Source organism: Schistocerca piceifrons, chromosome X (genome assembly GCF_021461385.2).
Source record: "Schistocerca piceifrons isolate TAMUIC-IGC-003096 chromosome X, iqSchPice1.1, whole genome shotgun sequence".
In the NCBI taxonomy this organism is placed as follows: domain Eukaryota; kingdom Metazoa; phylum Arthropoda; class Insecta; order Orthoptera; family Acrididae; genus Schistocerca; species Schistocerca piceifrons.
In genome coordinates this window covers 400232297-400256956 of record NC_060149.1, presented here as the reverse complement: position 1 = coordinate 400256956, position 24660 = coordinate 400232297, and the positions used below count along the sequence as shown (strand labels likewise).

At 37.5% G+C, this 24660-nt stretch overlaps 1 protein-coding gene across 1 annotated transcript in view; it reads left to right on the top strand.

Annotated features, from left to right (window-relative positions):
- Window positions 1–24660, top strand: part of LOC124721817 (nonsense-mediated mRNA decay factor SMG7-like) — a 199603-nt gene that overhangs the window by 52222 nt on the left and 122721 nt on the right. Inside the window, exons 5-9 of the mRNA XM_047246937.1 lie at window positions 6826–6888; window positions 10420–10486; window positions 10605–10692; window positions 11285–11413; window positions 24442–24563. Of these exons, the coding sequence (XP_047102893.1) occupies window positions 10428–10486; window positions 10605–10692; window positions 11285–11413; window positions 24442–24563 (398 nt within the window). The 5' untranslated portion in view covers window positions 6826–6888; window positions 10420–10427. The remainder of the gene's footprint in view (window positions 1–6825; window positions 6889–10419; window positions 10487–10604; window positions 10693–11284; window positions 11414–24441; window positions 24564–24660) is intronic.

Here is a 24660-nt window from a genome sequence, read left to right as displayed (position 1 = left end):
ACTCCGCAAGCACACTGATTAATAAATTACCTACAATGTTTCAACATCGTGTGAAGTATTGAGCCCACACTGCAGCATTTGGAACACTGTCAGTTTAGTTATAACCACCCACTACCGTGGGCTATGCTGCAGAACAGTCTCTCTCCACAACCTAGACACAAAAAATATTGGCAATGTTCTGTTTTCTTCTTGTTTGCGCATTCCATATTATCATTACATCACAGGTGGAAGCAGATATCCGGTTGACAGTTGAGTGGCATACTGGGTGTAGTATAAATGGCCTGTTGAAGTTACCTTTTGGAAAAATAAATTGCTGGTATCCTTCCCTGGCATCAGTTCAACTGCCACTAATAACCTCTTAGGAGAGTATCTCTACCTGACTTCATAAAATAATCACAGAAATTTAGCTAAGTTGAGGGTGTGAGGACAGGCATGTTGGGTACTGCATAATAAATAATTTTCACTAGGGGTTAAGAGAAACAACAGGTTTATTCAGGTAATTAAATTATGACAGGGAACACTGAATGATCTTAAAATTTAATTGTCCTTAACAAAAGTCTCTTGCTGATTCGATAAAATTAAATATAAGAGTGGCACAGTAAGAATAGTGCCCTTGCTGACTCACCCCAAAAATAAAAGCTCTTCACATGTCACATATGAATGTGGACACAACGAAGTCATTACGTCGTTGCCTATTATTCACTGGCACAGACACAATTTTTGTTGACAAAAGGTGTGGAATTTAATGTGTCTCGTGGTAGAAATGGCCAGGGCATGACTCAAAGATATCAAACACAACACAGTTACGTGAGCATTCTGGCCATGAAAGGCAGGAGCTTGAAACTTTTTTGTTGGTACACATGTGGGCACAAACCCTTGCTGGTAGGAGGGAATGCCTTCTGGCATAAAGGCTTTGTTTTACATGCCGAGCTGCTTTGCAAGAGAGGGGTTGCATGGGAGAGTCTCAGTACCTTGCGATGAGTGTCTGGGATACAAAGTGCATTGCCACATGGTGTGTCTGTGGCTGCATGAGAGTGAGTGGAAAATCTGATGTTGCACTGTACAGAAAGATCTGAATTGAGAATGAGGTTTGGCTGACGGAAGCTTAGCTGGGTCCAGAGCTATTGTCATGGTCTCAGTAGTCTGTGACTGTAGTAGATGGGTGTCTGGTCACATTGCAGACACCCACAGCATTAGAAGAGGGCCATAGTGAGTTAGCCACATATGGAATGGGGCCGGAATGTTTGTGCAGCAACTGGGAGGTTAAATCATTGTATTCTGTCCTTTTCTAAGCACATGAGTGTGTGTCAAATAATATATGGTAATCAGTGTGTGGAAAATAGTGACACATGTATGTTTGCTCTCGGATCACTGAAACATATAGGGATAAGTCCTAGACTCTTGAGCACAGTGAGGTCTTAAAAGTGTCAGCTCTGGAAAGTTTCTTGTATCAAGCAGTGGCCATGCACATTGTAGTCAGGGCAGTGAAACCGGCTTGAATTAAATACTTTGTGCTTATTTCGATATCTCAATGTTGTTATGACGCACACCCGCACAGTAGGGAATATGTTTACAAAACATTATTATTAGAATGAAAATGTAGAAGTTTATGGATACAAAGATGACTTGTAAGGCTCTAAAACAATTGTGTGTATGTTGGTATTGCTAGGAGTCTCTCGTGGCGAAGGGGGGAGGGGGGGGGGGGGGGGGAGTGTTGAAGGTGGGACAGTTGTTTATAACCAATAAGTTGTTGCTGTATTGGCAACACCCACATTAACAATGCATTTCATTTATGTAGCAATGCGTGAAGACATGGAAGAGGAGATTTTGCTTGTTAATCTTGACTCACAGCCTCCACCCCCTCCCTGTTATAGATCTTACAGATTTTAAGTTCACTCCAAATAATTTTTACAATATTTAAAGTCATTTGCTATCAAAATTATAGTGTTGTGAGGTCAGTAACCTTAGCCTTCAAACTTGAATTGTACAGATAGAGTGGGGCGAATGTAAAAGAGATTGGGGCATCAGTGTCTGCTAGTCTCTCTCTCTCTCTCTCTCTCTCTCTCTCTCTGTGTGTGTGTGTGTGTGTGTGTGTGTGTGTGTGTGTGTGTGTGTGTGTGTGTGTGTGTGGTTTTTTTCTATATGTTTGTTGCCCCCCCCCCACACCTGCTTCATGATTCCTTCTTCCTCTCACTTAAGTTTATGGTCCTACTTCCACAATCCAGTATCCCCCAGAGCAGCCATTCTCCTTGAGCAGCCTCAACACTGTTTAATTAACATACTCCCTCTGTCCCGTACCATTGTATACAATGTAAACTTCCCCTAGCTTCATTTTGACACTGCCCTATTATTCTAGGCTCTTCCTGTACTGTTCATCCATCTGGCCATATGTGCCCTCCTCACATGCTGCCAAAAACAACATGTCCCTGTGCATGTGGTATTTTTATAGATACATATGATAGTGTGTTTCATGTGAATTATTTGCTGATGATATACAGTGCCATGCTTGCTACATACTGTACCTTATGCTCAAAATTGTAATGAGAGTAGAGTGAATTTTGCCACTTGTCATGTTTTATAGGTTATTAGAGCAAAAGACATAGTAGAGAACAACTTCACGGTTTTGGTTCACTCTGGGAGAAAAGTGGTAAACACGGTACTGTTGTGTAGTATTGGCTGTAACTCCATTGATAAACACAAGTGAAATGTGTGATTACAGTTCAGTGTTGCCACGTAAAAAGTGATAGGCGTTGAAAATTGTAGAGCAGCCACAAGTCGCATGTAACATTTTCTTTATTTTTACATGTTTAACTTGAACAACACAAGCATTTTGAGAAATTACATAGTGACTGCCACATATTACAAATACAGAGATTTGTTTGAGGATAACTGTTTCATTATGTCACATGACATGCAGCAACTGTTGATACGACACTGCATAATAACAGCATGTTTTTGGGCCTGAGCTAAGGACAAGGCTTTGTGTTGGTGTGGGCATCTACAGAAGAGGGACCACAAGGGGTGGGAAAACAACTAATGTTCCCCTCAGGCACCACTTCTCTTGTTCCTCAATGTAGCATTGTGTTTTAGTGTTTCCCAGTGTGCCCATGGCCAACGGCACCATACTTAAAATGAAATAAATAATAGAGGAAGATACATAAACCACTTACTAGATTCTGTTAAGTAATTCAGTTGTCACACGGTAAGGAATAGAACGTATTATTAACTAACAACTCATTTGTCTACCTGAACAAGGTTTTGTTGCTTTACATGTTATCATGTTCTTAAGACAAAACATTACTTCTTTGCCTGAATTTGTATGGAGATTTGAGTATGGGTGGAGGTGTATGGTGTCTCTATCATGTTATAGTACATTTATAAGCATGTTTAAGTTCAACTCAAAAATCTGACTTGCATTTTTCGTTGTCGTTTCCTTTTGTGTAAGGCCTAATCTGTATCACTTCAGGCAGGGGGTTACCTTAATAGTCTCGGATGTTAATGAAATTAGACTATGTTAAAATCTGGAGTAAGTAAGACACACAATTTTTGTTTTCTCTAAAAAAAAATTCCTGCCCCCAGATATGGGCCGCCAAAGATGACACTGCGAACACCATTTTGAAGATGTGAATTTCGTAAAATTTTTTTAAAATGCTGTATCTCTGTAACAGTTCTAGATATTTTGTTAGAGTTCTTTTTATTTGACAGATGATTGCTATATGATTACAATGGTATCCTCTGTTTGGACATACCTGTCAAAGTACTTTTACTGTCACCTTTTGAAATTTTTCTTATATAATTTTTTTTCTCAAAATTCCAATCGAGAAAAGTTAAATTTTTTCCTGTTGATCAGTACCATGTAGTACTATATTCTGTGTAAAGGAGAGCTTCCACTTTTAAGTTGGGGAGGTTTTATTTTTAAACAATCATTTTTTTAACTTTCAAGGATAACGTATGTCTTCACTAAAATTGCTTCTTACTAATTTATTTGTTACAGTGTTCATTTCTATTGTCTTTGTTGCATTTATTTCTTTTCACATTCATTGTTGCAGATATTTTGTACACTTTGTTGTAGTTTCTTTGTCATTTTTGTTCATTGCTAATTTGTTCAGTGCTAATTTGTTTACTGAAGAGGCTTCTAAGAAATCTGAGACCATCCAGTGAGTTCTTTGTTTTCGCGAGGAATTTGCCACTTGGCACAGTTGCAGTGTGTATTGTGTATTTGAAATGTCTTGTGACTGGGGCCACAAGAGAGTAAAGGGTGCTGACTATTTGCATATCAATAAAATAATGATATATAAGACAAACAAAAAAACAGACTTTGTTTAAGTTGGGAGTAAGTGTTCTAATTTGAAGACTCTGTTTCAAAGTGAAGAGGTTTCCAGTGATGACTTTTTGTGTTCTAAATGTTTTGACAGAATAACAACAATGATGGTATTTGAACAAGGTGAAGCCTCCCATGGTGCAGATGATGTAGATTTTTCATCAGTAGAGGAAGAATTAAATACCCCGAATTAGTCAACTACAGAGGTAGATGTTAGTCCTGTGAAGAAACCATGGTCAGTGAAGTCGAGTCATAAGCTCTATGCATCAAGAAAGCACAGAGAAATTACTAAAGCTATGGATGAATACACTACAGCAAAACTGACCACACTCTTCAAAGTAGAAATTCCATCTTCTTACACCTCATGCCAGGAATTTTTCACAAACATCAACTCACCTGTTGAATATTATGCATTGTACAGTGAAAAGGTGCAAGTTTTAACTATTATTCCGCAGACATTTTCAAAGAAAACAATTTTGAACCACGTTCATCAGTATCAAAGTAGATGATAGCAAATCAAGAAATGTGAGGTTTCTAAAAGTAGTCTTTGGGACACCTGATCCGTATTATGGTCATCCTGTAGAAGCAGCTCCAGTTCAAACAGTGCAGTCATTTTATCTGGAAGATAAATGGGACTGTTCTCGCTAGAGTGCCAGCAAAAAAGACACTACAATTGTAACATATGAAGGTCAAAAAGATGTGAAAGTGAAGAGGTACATGACTCGCAGTATTAAAGAAACTTCTGTAGTTTATAAGAGCAACTATACAACTTCACATATTGGAAGATCAAAATTTTATGCACTAAGACCTAGGGATGACGGTTGATGTGTGTACTGCGCAAATTTTGAACTTTGTGTGGTAACTTTGAGGAACTTACTGGAGCACATGTCATACGACACCTTGGTTGGGTGTGTGATGCCTTTAGTACTCTGTGATGTAAAGCGAGAGACTTGTTTGTTTCAAGAATGTGGTGACTGCCATGGAAAGGGAGGACTGTCTTTACAGACACTCGGCCTGGAAGACGTAGCAGATAACTCTGCATAAATTACATATCCAACATGGCAGGAAAATAAACTAATTAAGTAAACTGTTGCCTTTGACAGTTTCATTGATAAACTTGGTAAATGGTCAGTGAAAGCAGTAACACATTAGCATCTGAAGACATTGTAACAACACCACATTGCACAAGTGACAGGGTGTGTACAGGCTGACGAACAATGTTTAGTGCTTCACTGTGATTTTCCTGAGAACTGGTCTGTAATTCTGCAGCGATTCAGAATGCTGATGCATTTACGAGAGTCGTGAAATTTTACACATCCATAGCCCTCATTCTTTTGCCCAAAGAGGAAATCAAAGAATTCTGTGAGCGGAAAAAAAGAATAATATTCCAAACTAACTACAGCTGTGATAGGAATGCAGACAAAACATCTTTCGACTCAAAGTGATGGGCTAACTCATATTGCATGCACATTAAAGAGCAAGAAAGAAGAAATTTTGTTTGTTCGGCCAGCACCTCAGAAACAGCAGGATAGTTTTCAGATTCACAACCTGAGATGGGGCGTGTTTGTGGTGTGTGTGTGTGTGTGTGTGTGTGTGTGTGTGTGTGTGTGTGTGTGTGTGTGTGTGTGTGTGTGTGTGTGTGTGTGACTGATGGATTGCAGAAATTGTAGACACCAGTTATTAGTTAAACAATACTGTAGTGAACTTTATGCTACCACGTGGACCAGCTGCTGGATATAGGTTTCCAGGTGAAGGACGGCAGCCATGCCATTAGTGTTCACTTCCTGTTTACAATGTTTTGAAGATTGTAAGTGCTCCAGTTCCTATTGGTTCAACAGGAAGGCATCACTCTATATCAAAGGAAGATACTGAAGCAGTGGAACACATTTTTAGTTCATTGACTGGCTAATTTCAGTGCAAAACAGAGTGCACAGAAGTTGTATAAATTGAAACCTTTAAGTCTTTGGACCTTTCACATACTTCTTGGAACCATTTAAAATGCTTGAAAAATGAGTGTCTTACTCATCTTTCAAAACTAAAATATGTTACATAAGACTAGGTTTTGAATTTTATGAGCCTATTATGTGCTAATCATAAACCACTTATCTTTCAAATGAAAAAAACCGACAAAATATCAAGACTTGTACCAGAAATACAGCATTTTAAAACTTTTTACGAAACTCGCATCTTCAAAATGGTATGTGCAGTGTCATCTTTGGAGGGCTGTATCTCGGAGCAGAAATTTTTTTGAGAAAAGAATAAAATTTGTGTTCCTTACTTAGTCCTTCATTTGAAGCCTACCTGAATTGATATGGTTTACTCCGTAAATTCTCCATTATTTGGAGGGGTATTGAATACAAAATTAATTTTTTTTTCCTCCGAAAAGAAACTGTGGGAGTGTCTTAGCATGTTGTATAACTGTACCATGTTGTTAGCTTGTTGTAAAATAATTAACTTTTTGGTAATTTTCTGTGGTCTATTAACAGTTTTCCTATCTGTTTCAGGAGGAGAAAGATGATAATTCATTCTCTAACATTTTCAGTTAGAAAGAGAAAAATATTTAAGCCGTAAGTCTGTAAATTGTAAAGATATTCATTAGGTAGTGTGCAGTTTTACTTTGACTGCGTAAATATTACTTGGGCTAATAAAGTAAATAGCAGTTGTACGAGGGTTGGAACTTTAATAGTGGCAACTATTTATTTACAGCTCATACAAAATAGATATGTGTTTCAAAGTTTTACTGGCCTTCAAACTAGTCACCAGCATTGTGTATAACCCGTTGCCAGCGATGTGGAAGTCGTTGGATACTCTTAGCAGTGCCAGTTGTGTTGACAGTTCGAGCGGTGCGATCTGTTGCCCGACGAATTTGTAGCAGTTGTGAAGCAAATGCTGTGAAGTGTTTCCTTCAGTTTAGAAACAGTTGAACTCACGAGGACTTAAGTCAGGGGAGTGCAGTAGGTGGTATAGCACTTAGCAGCCTCATCAGTCAAACAAATCAGTAACAGCTTTCACTGTACATGCTTGCAAAATGATGGTCAGATCCTGCAGAAAGTGTCATCACTTCTGTCTCTAAGCTGGTCGTAGGTTGTATTCCAAAAATGAACAGTATTTTCTGTGAATATTGTCAATGGCCTTGCCGCAGTGGTTACACCAGTTCCTGTCAGATCACCGAAGTTAAGTGCTGTCGGACTGGGCTAGCACTTGTATGGGTGACCGTCCAGTCTGCCGAGCGATGTTGGCAAGTGGGGTGCTCTCAGCCCTTCTGAGGCAAGCTGAGGAGCTACTTGATTGAGAAGCAGTGGCTCTGGTCTCGTAAACTGATATACGGCCGGTAGAGCGGTGTGCGCTGACCACATGCCCCTCCATATCCGCATCCAGTGATGCCCATGGGCTGAGAATGACACAGTGGCCAGTTGGTACCGTTGGGGCTTCCAAGGCCTGTTCGGACGAGGGGGGGGGGGGGGGGGTGCTACATATTGCACCACCACCAGACACGGTGAAACTTGGCATTAGGGTTATGAGCACACCTTCACTTTTGTAGGTTTTAAGGAGCTTCTACGCATGTTCAACTGGTGTAACGTAATTGTGTTATAAGTCAAATACATACAGATTTGATAAACAGTGTGCACGGTTCGTAACATGCACTGCTAGTCCTTACCACTCAACTACTATTTTACCACCAGGTGGTAGCACACTGCAGCAGACTTATCTACGTTCATCATAAATCCTGCTAGGTGGTAGCACACTCCACAGATATGCGAATTCACACACTATATACTAAAATTAGATCGGACATCGGTATGTGTTATAGTTATACTGAGAGAAAAACCCATTTTGTGGCATTCTGAATGAGATATGGTATATAAAGTTTTGGATTTTATCATAGAGTAATCCATTTGAGGTGTTGGGAACCATAAAGCACATCATCGTTGATTGTGAGACTGTAGCATTTATTCGTGCTTCTTACATCTGTTGAGCTTTATCTGTACTGTAGGCCCATATTGTATGTATATTTGAACATTCACAAAAAGCTGTCTCACTGGTTTTTCTAATATTCACTTAAATAGGGGGTCAAAGACGGTGTGCTTTTAGCTCTTGTTGCTCTTAGTGTCTCATTTGTATTCTAGTGAAGTGACCTTGCTAGTAGATAGTACTCCTTGAATTTAATAATTTTCACAAATGGCAATTTGTGTTTGGAGTTGGTTGTCTACTATGCAGGAATCGGCTTTCCTGTGAAGTGTGAACATGCACTCTGTTGAATCTGTATTAAGTGCTAACTGAAAAGAAAATTACCAGTAAAAGTTAGCCACAAAGAAACTAGGGCATTCCAGACCAGATTCATTGTTTGAGAAAGTGACAAAATCAAATAAGGGTGACTACAATTAAATATTTAGCAAATAAGTGCATAATAAGTGTAAGTTGTTATGTGAGTGCAACATGAGAATGCCCGATTTTCAGCCCAAAAGTTAATTCGTTAACTAATACATGAACCAGCAATCTTATGCAATTTTCCAAAAAATTAAAAAGCACGAAAACTCCCACTTGCACAATGCGAAAAAGAGAATAGTGAAAGCTTGAACATTATTTCGTTCTTGCCATAAACTGTACCCGATTATGTATAAAACAACAAAGTTCCACAAAAACAATTCTTCCTTTTTTCAAACAAGTTATGCATATTATTTCATTAGCATCATCATTATTATTATTATTATTATTATTATTATTATTATTATTATTATTATTATTATTATTGACAGCAGCAGAAGTTTTATAAATATGTTGATGAGCATAAGTTTTATACAGCAGGTGCTATCAATTTCACACTCACATTTATCTGAATTTAAAAATTTGTGAACACCCAGAATGTATATCTACAAGTCACCACGGGGCAGTTCAAATCCCTGTCTGACCATCCAGGTTTAGGTTTTCTGTAGTCTCCCCTAAATTGTGTATCGCAAATGCTTAGATAGTTGCCTTGAGAAGGACGCAATTGATTTCCTTTCCCATTCTCTACCCAGGCTGAGGTTGTGCTCCACCTCCAGTGATCTCATTAATGGGCTGTTTAAGACTTATCTTTCTGTGTCACATTCAGCTTTGTTGACTGTTATTGCATGACTGCTTGATTGCGTTCGTATTGGATGGCAATGATTGCTAGGTCACAGTTCAAAGTTATGTAGAATGAATCAAATGAATAATTAGAGAATTGATATCACCCTTTGATTGGAAGGTTTGTCTAAGTCACAAGAGGGTGCAGATAGTTTCTGAGCAGTCTTTCACAATGACCATAAACTGTTGTGTATAAGAAAATCGTAGGACCTCTTACACTTGGATAAGCACTACTGACCTGCATTTCCTCTGTTACTTAATGAGAATTGCACAATGCAGGAATGCCACTAGAAAATCAAATGACTTGACATCGTGATTCATCTACAGTTCATGAGTCTAGGCAAATGTGCTGCATCTTATGTAATGACCTACAGTCTCTCTCTCTCTCTCTCTCTCTCTCTCTCTCTCTCTCTCTCTCTCTCTCTGATTTGTCTTCTTATTCAATATACTATGTAAGTATTTTCTTGTAATATTAAATTGGATTTCTTAAACTGTGGTTATTGAATAGAACAGTGCATAACAAATGAAATATTTTACTTTGTCTGTAAATGATAATTTTGTTGTCAAAATTCTTGATGATGACATTTTGCTAGAATGTCTAATTTTGACAGTAATAGCAGTATTGAAGTCAGTAGTTGCTATGGGTATACCATGGGATAGTGGAAGTAATTGTATTATTCTTTTGGAACAGTGTCAAATCAAGGCCCATTTTCTTGGAAGTCCTCCAATCTTCAGATTCCCTATTAGATGGAAGTGTGTGTCATCATTATATTATTTTTATTCCTTACATAAATATTTATCGTACTTCTTGCCAGAGACACTTTCTAGTTTTTATGATCTTGTTATGCTATGTGGCACTATTCAGTGTATGGGTTCTGTGTCTAATGACTTAATTATTAATTGATGGCTGAACCCTAATTGTTCTCACATCTCTCCAGACGTAAATAATCTGTTAGTAATAATTTTATATAGTATTGCTGTGGTAATTACAGGTGCCCCGATGTCCGTGTGTGAATCTTTACTCAGCATGGTGCTGCAGTCTGTTGAAAATGTTCTAAAGTGAGTATCTGCTTTTCTCTCATATCAGTTATATCAAGAAGCCATTATGTTTCAATTTCATAATTTTCTGTTTGTGAAATGATTGTTTATTTTACATTGCTTCTTTTTATGTCGACAGAAAAGCTGAAACATTAAAGGACCAGCTAATGAACATAGAAAATATTGCGTGTGATAAAGATGGTATGGTTTGTCAGCAAAAGCTCCAGGTATGTTTGTTTATTTCCTGTGATTATTCTCCATTTGCGTAACTGATAGTTTTAATTGAAAATGCCATTTCGAATAAAATTGTATCCAAATTATGAAATGTATTGCTTTTTATTGTAATATTTTAACAAAAAAATTGCTACAATGTAATCCGTATTTTTAAGTTGCCAAAAGAGTTTAAAATGTTGATTTATTACTGTCATAATGAAGTTTCAGCTTTATGTTCAAATTTCTTCATGTCGACACCAAGCGAGATGGCGCAGTGGTTAGCACACTAGACTCGCATTCTCGAGGAGGACGGTTCAATCCCGCATCCGGCCATCCTGATATAGGTTTTCCGTGATTTCCCTAAATCGCTCCGGGCAAATGCTGGGATGGTTCCTCTGAAAGGGCTAAGGGCACGACCGACTTCCTTCCCCATCCTTCCCCCAATCCAGTGAGACTGATGACCTCGCTGTATGGTCTCTTCCCCCAAACAACCCAACCAACAAACCTCTTCATGTTGAATTACAGAAAGTGTCACACACTTCTTTCAAAAATGAAGTAGACATACATTAGTGTATTTTTAAAGTTTGGGTTATTCTTCATTTTCAGAGAATATATCATGATGCCCTTATCCGCGATTTGGAGTATTCATTAGATCATAAGGCTGAAGTTGACCTATGGAATCATGGTTTTCGAAACAGTATTGTTACTCTGCAGAGCCTTGCAAGAGATAAAAAGGTGAGGATAATGTTTATTATAAAAAAGACAAGACAAACAATACCAATATCTTTAGAATCTTCTCTCTCTCTCTCTCTCTCTCTCTCTCTCTCTCTCTCTCTCTCTCTTTCTCAGCAAAGAAAAATGTTTACCCTCTGCACCTGCATGCCTGTTAAACTGTAAAATGTGGGTCAGGTGACAGCTCTTGTTTGTGTTTGGCAAAGAGCGAACCAACATATGCATTTTGTTGCACATAATTGACAATGTGTCAATTTTGTGATGTATATAAATGTGGAAAGGTAATGTGGAGTGACTGTCACTATCATTATATGTTAAAATAAGTATGTGGTACATATTTGTTAAGTTTGACATCATTGGCTTTAAAGGAAAAATACTGCAGATGAAAGCCTAATGCATATTGGTTGGGCCTAATTGGAGAACAACTCAGGAAATGAACCCATAACACTTGGGGTTAGATTTGGCAAAACCTTGTAGAGGTTTATTGAAAAAGGAAGAGACCTATATATGTGCTTCATCGATTTAGAAAAGGCATTTGACAATGTGGTTTGGGACAAGCTGGCGACTATTATGAGGGAAAAGAGAGTGGACTGGAAAACCAGAAGACTTATAAACTCACTGTACCTTAATCAAAAAGTTTCAGTTAAAGTGAGAGGAGAAAGTACGAACTGGATCAGACTAGGGAAAGGAGTAAGACAAGGATGCTGTTTATCACCTACTCTTTTCAACCTGTACTTGGAAAATATGATTGACCAATGCTCATTAGATGACAAAGGAGTAGAAATTGGAGGAAGAAGAGTAGGGTGCTTGAGATTTGCTGATGACATGGTCCTTCTAGCCACAGGGGAAAAAGAATTACAGGATTTGGTGGACACCATTGCAACTAACGGAAAGAAATATGGAATGAAAATTAACACAAATAAAACAAAAGTATTGGCAATAGGAGGAAATAAGGAACTAAAAATTGTGCTGAATGGAGAAAAACTAGAACAGGTACAAAATTTTAAGTATCTTGGAAGCAAGATAGACACCGACTGGAAGTGCACCACAGAAATTAAAACAAGGATAGCAATGGCAAAAGAGGCGTTTTATAAGAAAAGGAGAATCTTCTGCAGCGGTATGGACAGAGAACTCAGAAAGAGACTCATAAAATGTCTTGTATGGAGTGTTCTTCTATATGGCGCTGAAACATGGACTATGAGGAAAAGAGACAGAGAAAGGCTGGAGGCTTTTGAGATCTGGACATGGCGGAAGATGGAAGGAATAAGTTGGATGGACAGAGTAAAAAATGAAGAGGTATTGAGAAGAGTGGGAGAGAAAAGGCAGTTACTAGATGTAATAAAGAGAAGAAAAAGAAATTGGATTGGGCATATATTAAGAAAGAATGACGGACTGATAAAAACAGTTTTAGAAGGTTATGTAGAAGGAAAAGAAAGCGAGGAAGGAAGAGATTCCAGATACTGGATGACATGATGGACGGTACAACATACAGCAGCCTTAAGAAGGAAGCAATGGATCGCAGAAAATGGAGAGGCAAAGGACCTGCTAATATAGCAGATAACTGATGATGATGTAGAGCATGACCTGCAGGCTAGTCAGTGCCATCATTCCTCTGTTGTCAGCTCTGGAGCTTATGTTGCTTGCAGATGTGGAATGTGGTATGCTTTCAATAACTGCAGTCTTTGGTAAACCTTTGTATCAAAGGGGCAGTTGACTTCTGGGACATCTACAGCACACCAGCTATGATAACTTTGCTTGGGTGTGTAGGATTTTACTTGAGTCCAGATGAATTCTGCTATCTGCTGATAACACCCCAAATGGAATGGATGTACTGTCTGATGATCACAATCTGAGTGTAAGACCCCAGTTGAAAATAATAATTTGCACCCTAATATGTCACAATAAAAGGTTTTTTGGTACTCTGAAAAGGCTACATAATTTTATTCTGACAGTACATTAATGATGGACGTGAAACAGGAAGACAGTCTGAATTGCCGCATGTTTCCTCAAATTGTCCTGGAAATAATATAATTGAACACGACCAATCAGCTTTCAATGAGTTAATGTAGACCCGAGGCTGCAGAGAAAACTGTAAAACATGGATAATTCAAAATAAATGTGTTTTTACCAGGAACAGCTACTTGCTGTATTTGCAAAACATTCTACATGTGATATTTGAAAGCCACTGCATTACTTACCCACCTAACATTGCTATAGGTAAACAAATTTTTTGCTACATCCTCTGATAACCGATCAGTGCATTTCAGTGCCTTGGTGTGTGTGACAGTGTTCCCTTAATTGTGTCATCTCTGCTCATGTCCTCCACTGAGTTCACTGTGTTATTGGTATCTATATCTTCACAATCGGAAATTTGTCTAAAAAAAGTCAGTCAAACGAGTATCAGTATCGTATTCCATATTATTATTGACCTTAAAAGCTGCTTTCAGCAGTGGGTGTCATCATTTTTTTCCATTTCAAAGCTACTGTTGTCATCTTTATTTTCTCCCAGGCCATGCAAGTACTGTATATTTCCTTGAGCATGTTCAGGGATTTCCAGAAACTGAGGATCTTTCATAAGATTCAACCAGCAGTCTTGTTTCACAGCTGTGCTCGCACCTTATTCACTGGTTGTAAGAGTGACATAAGACAAGTGGAAGATACCTCGCAAAAACTACAGGCAGATTTGAAAAATTCGTGCCCCAAGCTATGCAGTTAGCACAGATGTCCCTGAAACACCAGTCATTGGCGAAAAAATTGAAAGTGAAAAATGAAAGAAAGAAAAAGGGGGACAAAGGCGTCTCAGATGTGTCACATTTGTTCTGTCATATGTGTCAAATGATACCCCTTGGGCAATCAGTGAGATTCAGTAGCCCTTGAAACCACCAACTCTTTCTGGACTGCCGAACTCTACAGCAAGGCAACAATGAGAAATAACTTCATGGGTCCTGCCGTATCAGTGGCACATAAATTGGAATGAAATGCATATGGGAAAGGTTTTCAGGCAATTTTTAAACATTCACTTCCAACAAAATGTAACTATAACTTGGAAATTAAATGTGGATCACATCACTTACATTTAGAACTTTCAGATCAGACACAACCTTCAATTTCGGTATATGTGCCAAGAATACAGATGTTATGTTCCAGGGATAGTTCCACCACCGCTGAACTGGTTTGGACAATGAAATGAATGATATCCAATTACTATATGGATACATGAATGATATTTGTAACGTTTTGAAGATGATGTTTCCTTATAGTGTTGCTGAATGTTTTTCACTTTTGTCTAAGGAAATGAGGTACCGAACAACTGATGGACAGGCACCATATTTCCAAGAGCAAATTCTAGAAGAACCACATTCTTCATATTACACATTGAGTTTCGGTAAAACTACCTATGTTAAAGATAAAAAAAGATGGCAGATATTACAGACAATCATAACATTGTGATCAGAGAGTAAGTGTTGCTTAACAAAGTGTCACTTAAGAACTTTCTTTACTAGTAAAGCAGATTGTGAAACAGTGCATCAGAAATTATGTGAAGTACTTCCTGAAGCTTACTTGATCCTAAATAAATGCCTTATGCGGGGATCCAATGGACATAATGTCTGTAAAAAGGGGTTTTCATCTTTTAGATAGTGATGTCCAATAGACCTGGGTCAGACAGTTAGTGATGTCCAATATACCTGGGTCAGACAGTTTATAAACATCGGAACTTGCAATATTCGTTCAATGTGTAATGCTTTGGAGCATTTAGATGCAGAAGCACCCAAATTTCTGGTCAGTATTTACCATTATTATGATGGTTGACCTGTTTGCTGGAAAGAATCTGAAGGAATTCAGTCTAACTGTAACATTCCACGTAACAAGTTTTTGAGGCATACAGCCACAAGGTGACGTACTTCAGGACCTTCAGCCAACAGGATTTTGGAACAGTGGGGTGGTATTCAATATTACTTTTTTAAGTTTTTACCTCCAAAAGAGAGTTCTGATACTATTGAGTCGAAATCATATAATGCCATTGCTTTGAAAAAAATGAAAAAAAACCTTTAATGAAACTGGAACTTCAGTTCATAACTTCATCTGTCGAACTATTCAGTAAGTTCACCCAACATTTTCAAAGCCAAACACCTTTGATTCACGAGTTGCATACAGAAATAGAAAACATATTTCAAACCTGTTTGGCTTGTGTTTTGAAGGCTTCTACTTTGAGAAAAATTGAGAGTATTTTGAAACTTCTTCGTTATGAATGCTTTACACTGGATAATATGTTTCATCTTGTACAGCTAGTTGTTAAAGGGGAAGTAACTGAAGAATGTAGGGAAGTGGAATAATGTGACAAGTTGTGATTTCTAAAGAATGCCTAGGATGGCCCAGCTTTAGATATTGAAGATATTGACAGTTACTGGTAGTGGCACATATCTAAAAGAGACTCGTCATGCAAAAATGACACATCATCCATAAAGTTGAAGAATCCAAATGTTTCAAAATTTATTAAGGCTCCTCTTATACTATCCCATTGAAATGCAGACATAGAAAGAAGATATTCCATTTCAAAGCACACATTAGGAGTGAACTAGACAGCAATTTTTGTACATTGTTTAGACTATGAGGGTTGCTTTGTGACAATATCCCATTTATTTCCTGTGCACATTGACTCGCAGCTCACTAGATATTGACAGCAAGCACATGCAAATTATACTGCTTGTAAGGAAGAATGTGAAAGGGAAAGAAAATTTCAGCCAGGGGAAAAGCAAAAAGACGAACAAAACCAGAGGCACCTTGAAGAGGAGATTAAAAAGATGAAAAACATGTGAAAATCAATCGATTATGAGACAGCTGCTCTAAAAGGTGGGAAAATAGGACACCAACTAGAGGAGGCATGAGAGAACTTTTCTCTCAGGTTATGGTTAAACTGAATAAAGCACTGGTAAAAATATTTAAAGGCAACTAAACTGACCCAAGGTATGCTTGAGAGGACACAAAACATGAAAGCAGGAGAGGGAGTGAAAGAAAGGGAGCTTGAAACAGTCCAGAAAAATCTTAGGAAAAGAAAGTCTAGTATGATTACTTCATTTTTTGCTAAGATTCCTAAGAAACAGTAATCCAAAAATATTTTGTTGATCTTTTTCCAGTATTAAATTGTAGGATATCATTAGCTGTAGAACTTTGATGTAAATTTTGTGTGTGAATTAAGATTACCAATATCGAATTACCAGTACCGAATTACCAATGTATCTGCATATATTAATAAAGTTGTATTGCAAGAAAAGAATGACCACACACTATCGAGAATCACAGTAGAGAAATTGATTATGGTCTTAACTGGCCTGTTTGGCAGGAGAATATGAAAAATGAAAACAATTCATTTGCGACATATCTGTTTATTTAAATAATTTCACGTTTTTCAAGTATTTTGCCACTTTTCTCACCTTTTACACGTGGTACCATGGCTCCTCACCTTGTACAAGAGAGGTTTCACAAACCTGTAAGCTTCCTAATGCTTTGGCCTCTACCATAGGGAGGAGAATGATTTTTGTTTTGTTTAAGTTGAGAGCTGTATAGCTATGAAATGATGTATTCCATTTACATAGTTTCCCCTCCATTGTGTTGCATACAAAATAAATGTAATTTACTCTCCTTTGTGTAAATTCTGACACAGCAGCTTAGTAACAGATTTGTTTGTGAAAATTCTTTTTGTAGTCTGATCCCACAGGGAGGGAATAAATTTTCTTGTGCTTACATAAAGTATTGTATTTATGCAGTAAAGTAAAAGATCTGTGCAGCTTCATACTTATCATACAGTTCCTCAGCAAATGTTTCAGTGGACCTTATCCTGAATCTCCCCTCTGTTACCAATAATAATCATCACTTGTTCTCATGCACACTTTTATGAATTCTATCACTCATTGTGTGCGTTCATTTTAAGCGAGAAAGAAGTTAGAATAACATGAAAAGTAAAAAATGTGTACTCATCTGTTTCTTGTAGTTCCTCGTTGAAATTATGGCTCGTTCAGTAATAGTTGGCATGCCAGGTTCTTGACAAATAAGGTCTCTGCTACAGAGTATATTTTTATTGATCTTTTTTATTTTCTTCATGTCAGATTTCAGAATAATTTCACAACTCTGGTTTCCATGCTTTAACATAGCAATTTCATGACATGTACTTCACAGTATTCCTCCATAACTAACCTAACCACTACTACTTCTGATACTCCACATCTGGCTAATACACAATTACTGCCACTGGATACTCCATAATAGACTGTATTGTACAGATACACAAAAATCAACAAAGATACCATAGCTCACAGCTCACAGCTCACATATATTTAAATGCATCAATGTTTACATCCAAAAATATTTGTACAGCATTGATACAATCAAGTTCTTGAGGGGAAAAAACCTTGTTTCACCAGGGGACTCCTCATCATATCGAGAAATAAACTTTCCTGTAGACAAAAGGGACGGGACTATATGAGCTGAGCGGAATAAAGCTAAATGGGAGAAACAACTGCTGTTTATGTGGTTGCTTGGTTATGTGAATGATTAGTGTTGTTATAATTACAAGCGAAATCCATAGATTCAGGCTACCAGAGTGGAAACAAACGACTGACAGGAACAACAGGTAAGAAAGATTACATATTAACGTCTCGGTGTATCCAAGAAAGTGTCATTTTGACAGAAAATTTTTGGCCAGATCGCTGCACTAGAAAGGGCCGGTTGTACAGTTGTCGGCTAGCACCTGTGTAAGTTCTATTCTGGGAGTAGCATGGAAAACGCATTGTACTAATACGTAATAATGCCTAACCGGAGAATAATTGGTGGATAACTAAACCGGTGGTTCTCTCAGGTTTAGTAAAGTTAACCAGAGAATGAGTTTTGACAATGGTAGGAATAGTTACAGAATTAGTGATGACAAGATTGTTTGTTAGAACAAGGAAGGAGAAGAAACGGCGACATCACACACATTACGGGAGACTATGACGATTCCAAATTTATACAAAAATTTCATACTACTACTTTTCGATCACATGCTTGAGAAACTGGAACGTATGAATGAAATGTGAAACTATTTTTTAATGTAAAGCTTTTTGCTTGTAGTCAGCCAAATAGGCATTTCGCATTGGTACTTCGTGAATTATATTCTGTCGTATTATAAAAATGACCATTATTCCCAAAACAGTCTCACTTATTTGGTGTGGGTTAAAATTGCTGCAATATTAGAAAGGCCTATTTTGTTTTATCTAGCAGACAGTGACAAAATAGGTGTAATCAGATTGAGAAACCACACCAGTCTTGGGTACAATTTGTATTAACAGCTTTTTTCAGTATTGCACGATGACATTTCGACTTCCTCATGTAGCAAAATTTTTGACGAACTTTGATGAGGTAATAGATTTTTGCCAAGAAAGGAAAGTAAAAAATGTGAAGCTGTAGCAAGATAAGAGAGGAAAAAACCCTAGGTCCCAAGGATTGAAGAAATGTGTACTGTCTTGCTTGTCTCTTGTCTTTACTGGTTTTATGTAGCCTATATTTAGTTTTATGTCACACAGAACAGCAAGTTATTAGCTAATAGGCAAAAAAGATGCAAATTTTCGTCTTCTTCTTTTTTTTTTTTTTTAAAAAAAAAAAAAAAGAAGAAGAAGAAGAAGAAGAGGGGCAGGGTGTCAAACTGGCCACCTGGGAGCAGGAGAAGCACTACAGGACATTGCAGTTTCCACTGTCCTGAATATAATTTGATGGCATCCATTACAAAATATTATGCATTTGAATTCCACAGTGACATGCGGGAGACAAATGCTGTGTGAAGAGGCATGGCACTGCACTTTGGCACACTTAAGACCAAGTAACAAAATTTACAGTTCCTCGAAGATATATGTTTCATGTATCGGACTCTTCAGAAAGATGTGCACTACAAAATGAACACATTTTCGAAAAGTAGTCTCAAACGCTTGTGGGAGGGGGGTGGGGGCGCCACTGTCTAGTATTGCCCCAGTTCGAAATATCGTAGATCCGGGGCTGATGTGCAGAGCAGTCTGTTAGAGTGGGAGGGGGGGGGGGGGGGTTAGTAGTCTCCATGTGACCCGTGCCTACATGTAGTGATTTTGCGGTTTCCTCTTTGTTTACTACTCTCTCGTCAAATGAAAACAAAACTGATTTCTGTGGCTGGGAGCTATCAAGTGAATTAAAACACGTTCACATAATTACGGAACGCGAAAATATGTTATTAGTTTCATATTTTATTTTATTTCCACCTTTCTGACTGTCAAGCATTAATTGCCTTACAGAACAATGAAGTTTTTTTTTTTTTGTTGGTTTGCTAAAGAAATTTGGCTTTTATTGAGATTTTCTGCTTAGGCAGTCAATTTATTTGAAATGAAGTGTTTAATTGTACACTATTGGCTGCGTTTCAAGTGTGCATTTTCATCTTCTAGCATGTATGGCATTATGCCATAATAAAGAACCCAACATGAGATAATACAGTACTGGTACTCCAAGAAAATTTGCATCCCGAAAATCACACTGAAAAGCTTAATATCAGGTTGAGGCCTACGTAATTGGGAATCTGGACATAAGAATGTACACTTAAAGGCGAATTACACATTTTAGTATGGTACAAGAAATTCTGATGCTCTTGGAGTATCCTCTTATATCTTGTTTCTTTTATGATATAATGTAAGATCTTTTAATGTTTCACACATACGAACTTCCTATGTCATCGTAGCTGCACAAGTGCTGTGACGCCTCATCGAATTGTGTTTTGAAAAGTGTTATTTTCAAAGTAAATTTCCTTTTAAGCAGGATTAACTATGTGCAAGAATGTACAATGAATTTCTTAAATTGTAGAGTGTGTGACTCTCATTTAAAAATCAACTCTTCAGAAAAATTTTGCGCCCAGAAGGCCAGAGATTTATGTCGGTGTCAAAAATTTTACTGGCACAATTTGTGTGATGTATCTTACAGTGTAACACGTGCAAAAAAGATAAACCTTCTGTGTGAAAGCTTGTAGCTTATTAAGCTTAGAGACAAATATTATTAGTGAAAGCTTTGCTTTCCTTCTAGCAACACTGTGTGTATTAATTTAAACCATTAACTTTTCTTATTTGTATGTTCGCGCTACTCAACAATGATGTTGCTGACTAAATCACCCGTCCTATAATCTGAATATCCGCTGTCATGGGCTTGCGAGATCACGTGACATGAGCTGTGACTGGCTAATAAAAAATGCATCACATTCTCGATTTCAATACTTCAGAAAGTAACATGCGGTGTTTGGTGGAATTCACATTTATACTTTCATAACACGAAAATATGCAGCGTACGTGTTGCTGCACATCAAGGATCTTTCCAGAACGTGTTTTTCCCTCCCAGAATTTCATTTTCTAAAGTGCCAGAAAATTCTATGCCGTTGTACAAAACCATAGCCATTCAAAGGATTGATAAGTATTACAGTTCCGAGGGAAAGTATACTGTCACTTAACACGGAAAAAGTGTATTTTTAACCAGGATATCTGGGAAAAATCTGGGATTTTTTTTCTTTGTCTGCGTATACACCCTGGACATACAAATTTAAGAGGTTGTCACGCTACATGAGTGAAGACAAAGGAATTTTTAGTTCTTTGAAATTGACCGTTAAAGTGCTGATTTTTGATTGGAATGTTTGTTTTTGCAAAAACTTCAGAACTTTTTTCTTATGAAATGGCCTTTGTTTTCTTTGTTCGGCTGCATTTAAGCTTTCCAAAATTATTCTGTTGAAAATCAAGTAATATTACCTGATTTTCCAGAAATGTGGCTCGTGGAAGAGGGTCAAAATAAGCAAACACATGTCTTGGCTTATCTGTAGATACTCGTCTATTTTTGAGAAAGCAATGGTCAAAGTTCTTGAGGTACTTTATGTGCCTTTTAGCGAGTAAATTGTTCAACTGGAGAGGCAGCACAGTGGCTACTGTTGCAGTTTCGCACTTTTGCACCCTGTGTTCAAAACCCATTTATTATTTTTTATTTTTGTTTTTCATGTACCTGCCCTATCCGTAGAAGATTACGACACAGTGTTTTCCATTGTGTATTGAAGTAAAGTTGTCTTTAGTCATAAGTCTATGCCTGGTGAATGAATTTAAAAATGAATAAGAAAATTATTTCAAATGGTTTTTGATGAAATTCCGATAGTGTATCTTGATTCACAACCAACTAAAAGTGCCTGTTTTCAGTAAAGTGATCTGTTATGTGTGATTTTCTACAAAAGTATTGCCAGCATGTGAAATCTTCAGCAATGTTAACGACGTTTCTTTCCCAAGTGACATTCATATTGTAGAAAATCTCCCTTTGTGCGATGCTTGTGGTTTTTCCGAATTTATCTGTTTTGAAGATTTCTATGATCGGTATTATGCAAAGGAATGCACCTTATCTTCCTGAAGAATAAACATAAGAATAAAATATAAGACTTACTATAAGAGTTGATGTTGTTGTTGTTGTTGTTGTGGTCTTCAGTCCTGAGACTGGTTTGATGCAGCTCTCCATGCTACTCTATCCTGTGCAAGCTTTTTCATCTCCCAGTACCTACTGCAACCTACATCCTTCTGAATCTGCTTAGTGTATTCGTCTCTTGGTCTCCCTCTACGATTTTTACCCTCCACGCTGCCCTCCAATACTAAATTGGTGATCCCTTGATGCCTCAGAACATGTCCTACCAACCGATCCCTTCTTCTGGTCAGGTTGTGCCACAAACTTCTCTTCTCCCCAATCCTATTCAGTACTTCCTCATTAGTTATGTGATCTACCCATCTAATCTTCAGCATTCTTCTGTAGCACCACATTTCGAAAGCTTCTATTCTCTTCTTGTCCAAACTATTTATCGTCCATGTTTCACTCCCATACATGGCTACACTCCATACGAATACTTTCTGAAATGTCTTCCTGACACTTAAATCAATACTGGTTGTTAACAAATTTCTCTTCTTCCAAAATGCTTTCCTTGCCATTGCCAGCCTACATTTTATATCCTCTCTACTTCGACCATCATCAGTTATTTTGCTCCCCAAATAGCAAAACTCCTTTACTACTTTAAGTGCCTCATTTCCTAATCTAATTCCCTCAGCATCACCTGACTTAATTAGACTACATTCCATTATCCTTGTTTTGCTTTTGTTGATGTTCATCTTATATCCTCCTTTAAAGACACTGTCCATTCCATTCAACTGCTCTTGCAAGTCCTTTGCTGTCTCTGACAGAATTACAATGTCATCGGTGAACCTCAAAGTTTTTATTTCTTCTCCATGAATTTTAATACCTACTCCGAATTTTTCTTTTGTTTCCTTTACTGCTTGCTCAATATACAGATTGAACAACATCGGAGAGAGGCTACAACCCTGTCTTACTCCCTTCCCAACCACTGCTTCCCTTTCATGTCCCGCGACTCTTATAACTGCCATCTGGTTTCTGTACAAATTGTAAATAGCCTTTCGCTCCCTGTATTTTACCCCTGCCACCTTTAGAATTTGAAAGAGAGTATTCCAGTCAACATTGTCAAAAGCTTTCTCTAAGTCTACAAATGCTAGAAACGTAGGTTTGCCTTTCCTTAATCTTTCTTCTAAGATAAGTCGTAAGGTCAGTATTGCCTCACGTGTTCCAGTGTTTCTACGGAATCCAAACTGATCTTCCCCGAGGTTGGCTTCTACTAGGTTTTCCATTCGTCTGTAAAGAATTCGTGTTAGTATTTTGCAGCTGTGACTTATTAAGCTGATAGTTCGGTAATTTTCACATCTGTCAACACCTGCTTTCTTTGGGATTGGAATTATTATATTGATAAGAGTTGATATAGGAATGAAATATAATATGAGAATTTTAAAAGATTGTAACCCCTGAAAATACCATAGATACACATATTATATAATAAATGTATGACATTTATTCTGAAACCCAGTTGTAATTTTACAATGAATATAACACCCTTGTTCCCCGTAACTTGATAAGAAACATTCCTGTAGTAATCTTCTACAGACATGGGTAGATATATGAAAGAAAGAAAGAAAGAAAGAAAGAAAATAAAATAAAATAAAACAATAATTGGATTTCGAACATGGGGCGCAAAAGGGAGAGGCCACAACAGTAGCAACTGTGTCACTATTCTGGCTAAGATACTTGCACACTACATGTCACCTAAATTAAATTGAAAACTTTGATTGCTGTTTTCTCAGAAGCAGTCTAGTATCTGTGGATAATCTGGGACATGTGTTCACTTATTTTGACTCCTCTTCCATGGAGTGACGTTTCAGGGAAATTGGGTTTATGGCACATGTCATGCTGACATTGTTAGTTGAAGGTCTGGAAATACCAACCCGTCAGGACATTATTTAAATGTGCTTGATGTACAAATGGGAGACAGCCTAAACGGATTCCTCAACTGTTTAATCGATCTTTTTTTTGTTTCAGTGTAAACATGATAGTCATACATTTTCCAGAGATAACTATTAAATAAGTTTTGAAATTGAAGGGATGTCAGTTATTTGGTGCATTCTCCTGGCAGTGTGCACTAGTGTCACTGTACAAACTGTTGGGCTAAGTCAACAGGAAGGACAATCATATGTAACTGAAAGCATTACTGAATACTGGTGGGCACTGTGGTAATCAAATGCTAATCCAATGTACCTGAAAGGACCCAAGTGGCTGAAAGTAAATGTAAGATGAGAACTTTTTGTCCTAATCATTTTTCTTCGTAGCTACTGTGTGAGATGAAAAACTTTTTGTAAAATGGTTGTATTTAATGATTGCTATTTCACACGTTAGGATGACACTGTTTAATAATTTAAAAATTGACAACCAGATTATGAGTCTATGACTCTTCAAACACATTGCTCTCTGTGTTCATTATCTTTATGTGGTCGTGTACTAAATAAATATTATGATTGACTTACCGATTCCTACTTCTCATTTGTGAGGTGGATGATATTAAAGTGATATAAAATTGCTTGCTTATCGAAGGACAAGCTAGTAGTATTTTCATTCAAGTGGAGCATTTCTATAATTTACAGAATCCCAGGCGTGATGAATCTGAAAATAAGCTCACACGATTTCTAGAGTCGGCCACTGCATTTTACTCTGCACTTCTTCATGATGTCTGTTCTGCTTTCGATCTAGAGCTACCGTTTAGAAGGTAAAGTAAAATAATTGTCTTTCACATGCAGAAATAACTGTGTTGTTGAGCATATACTAATTGTTAAATTAATAAATTTGTTGTAAATTTTGAGACT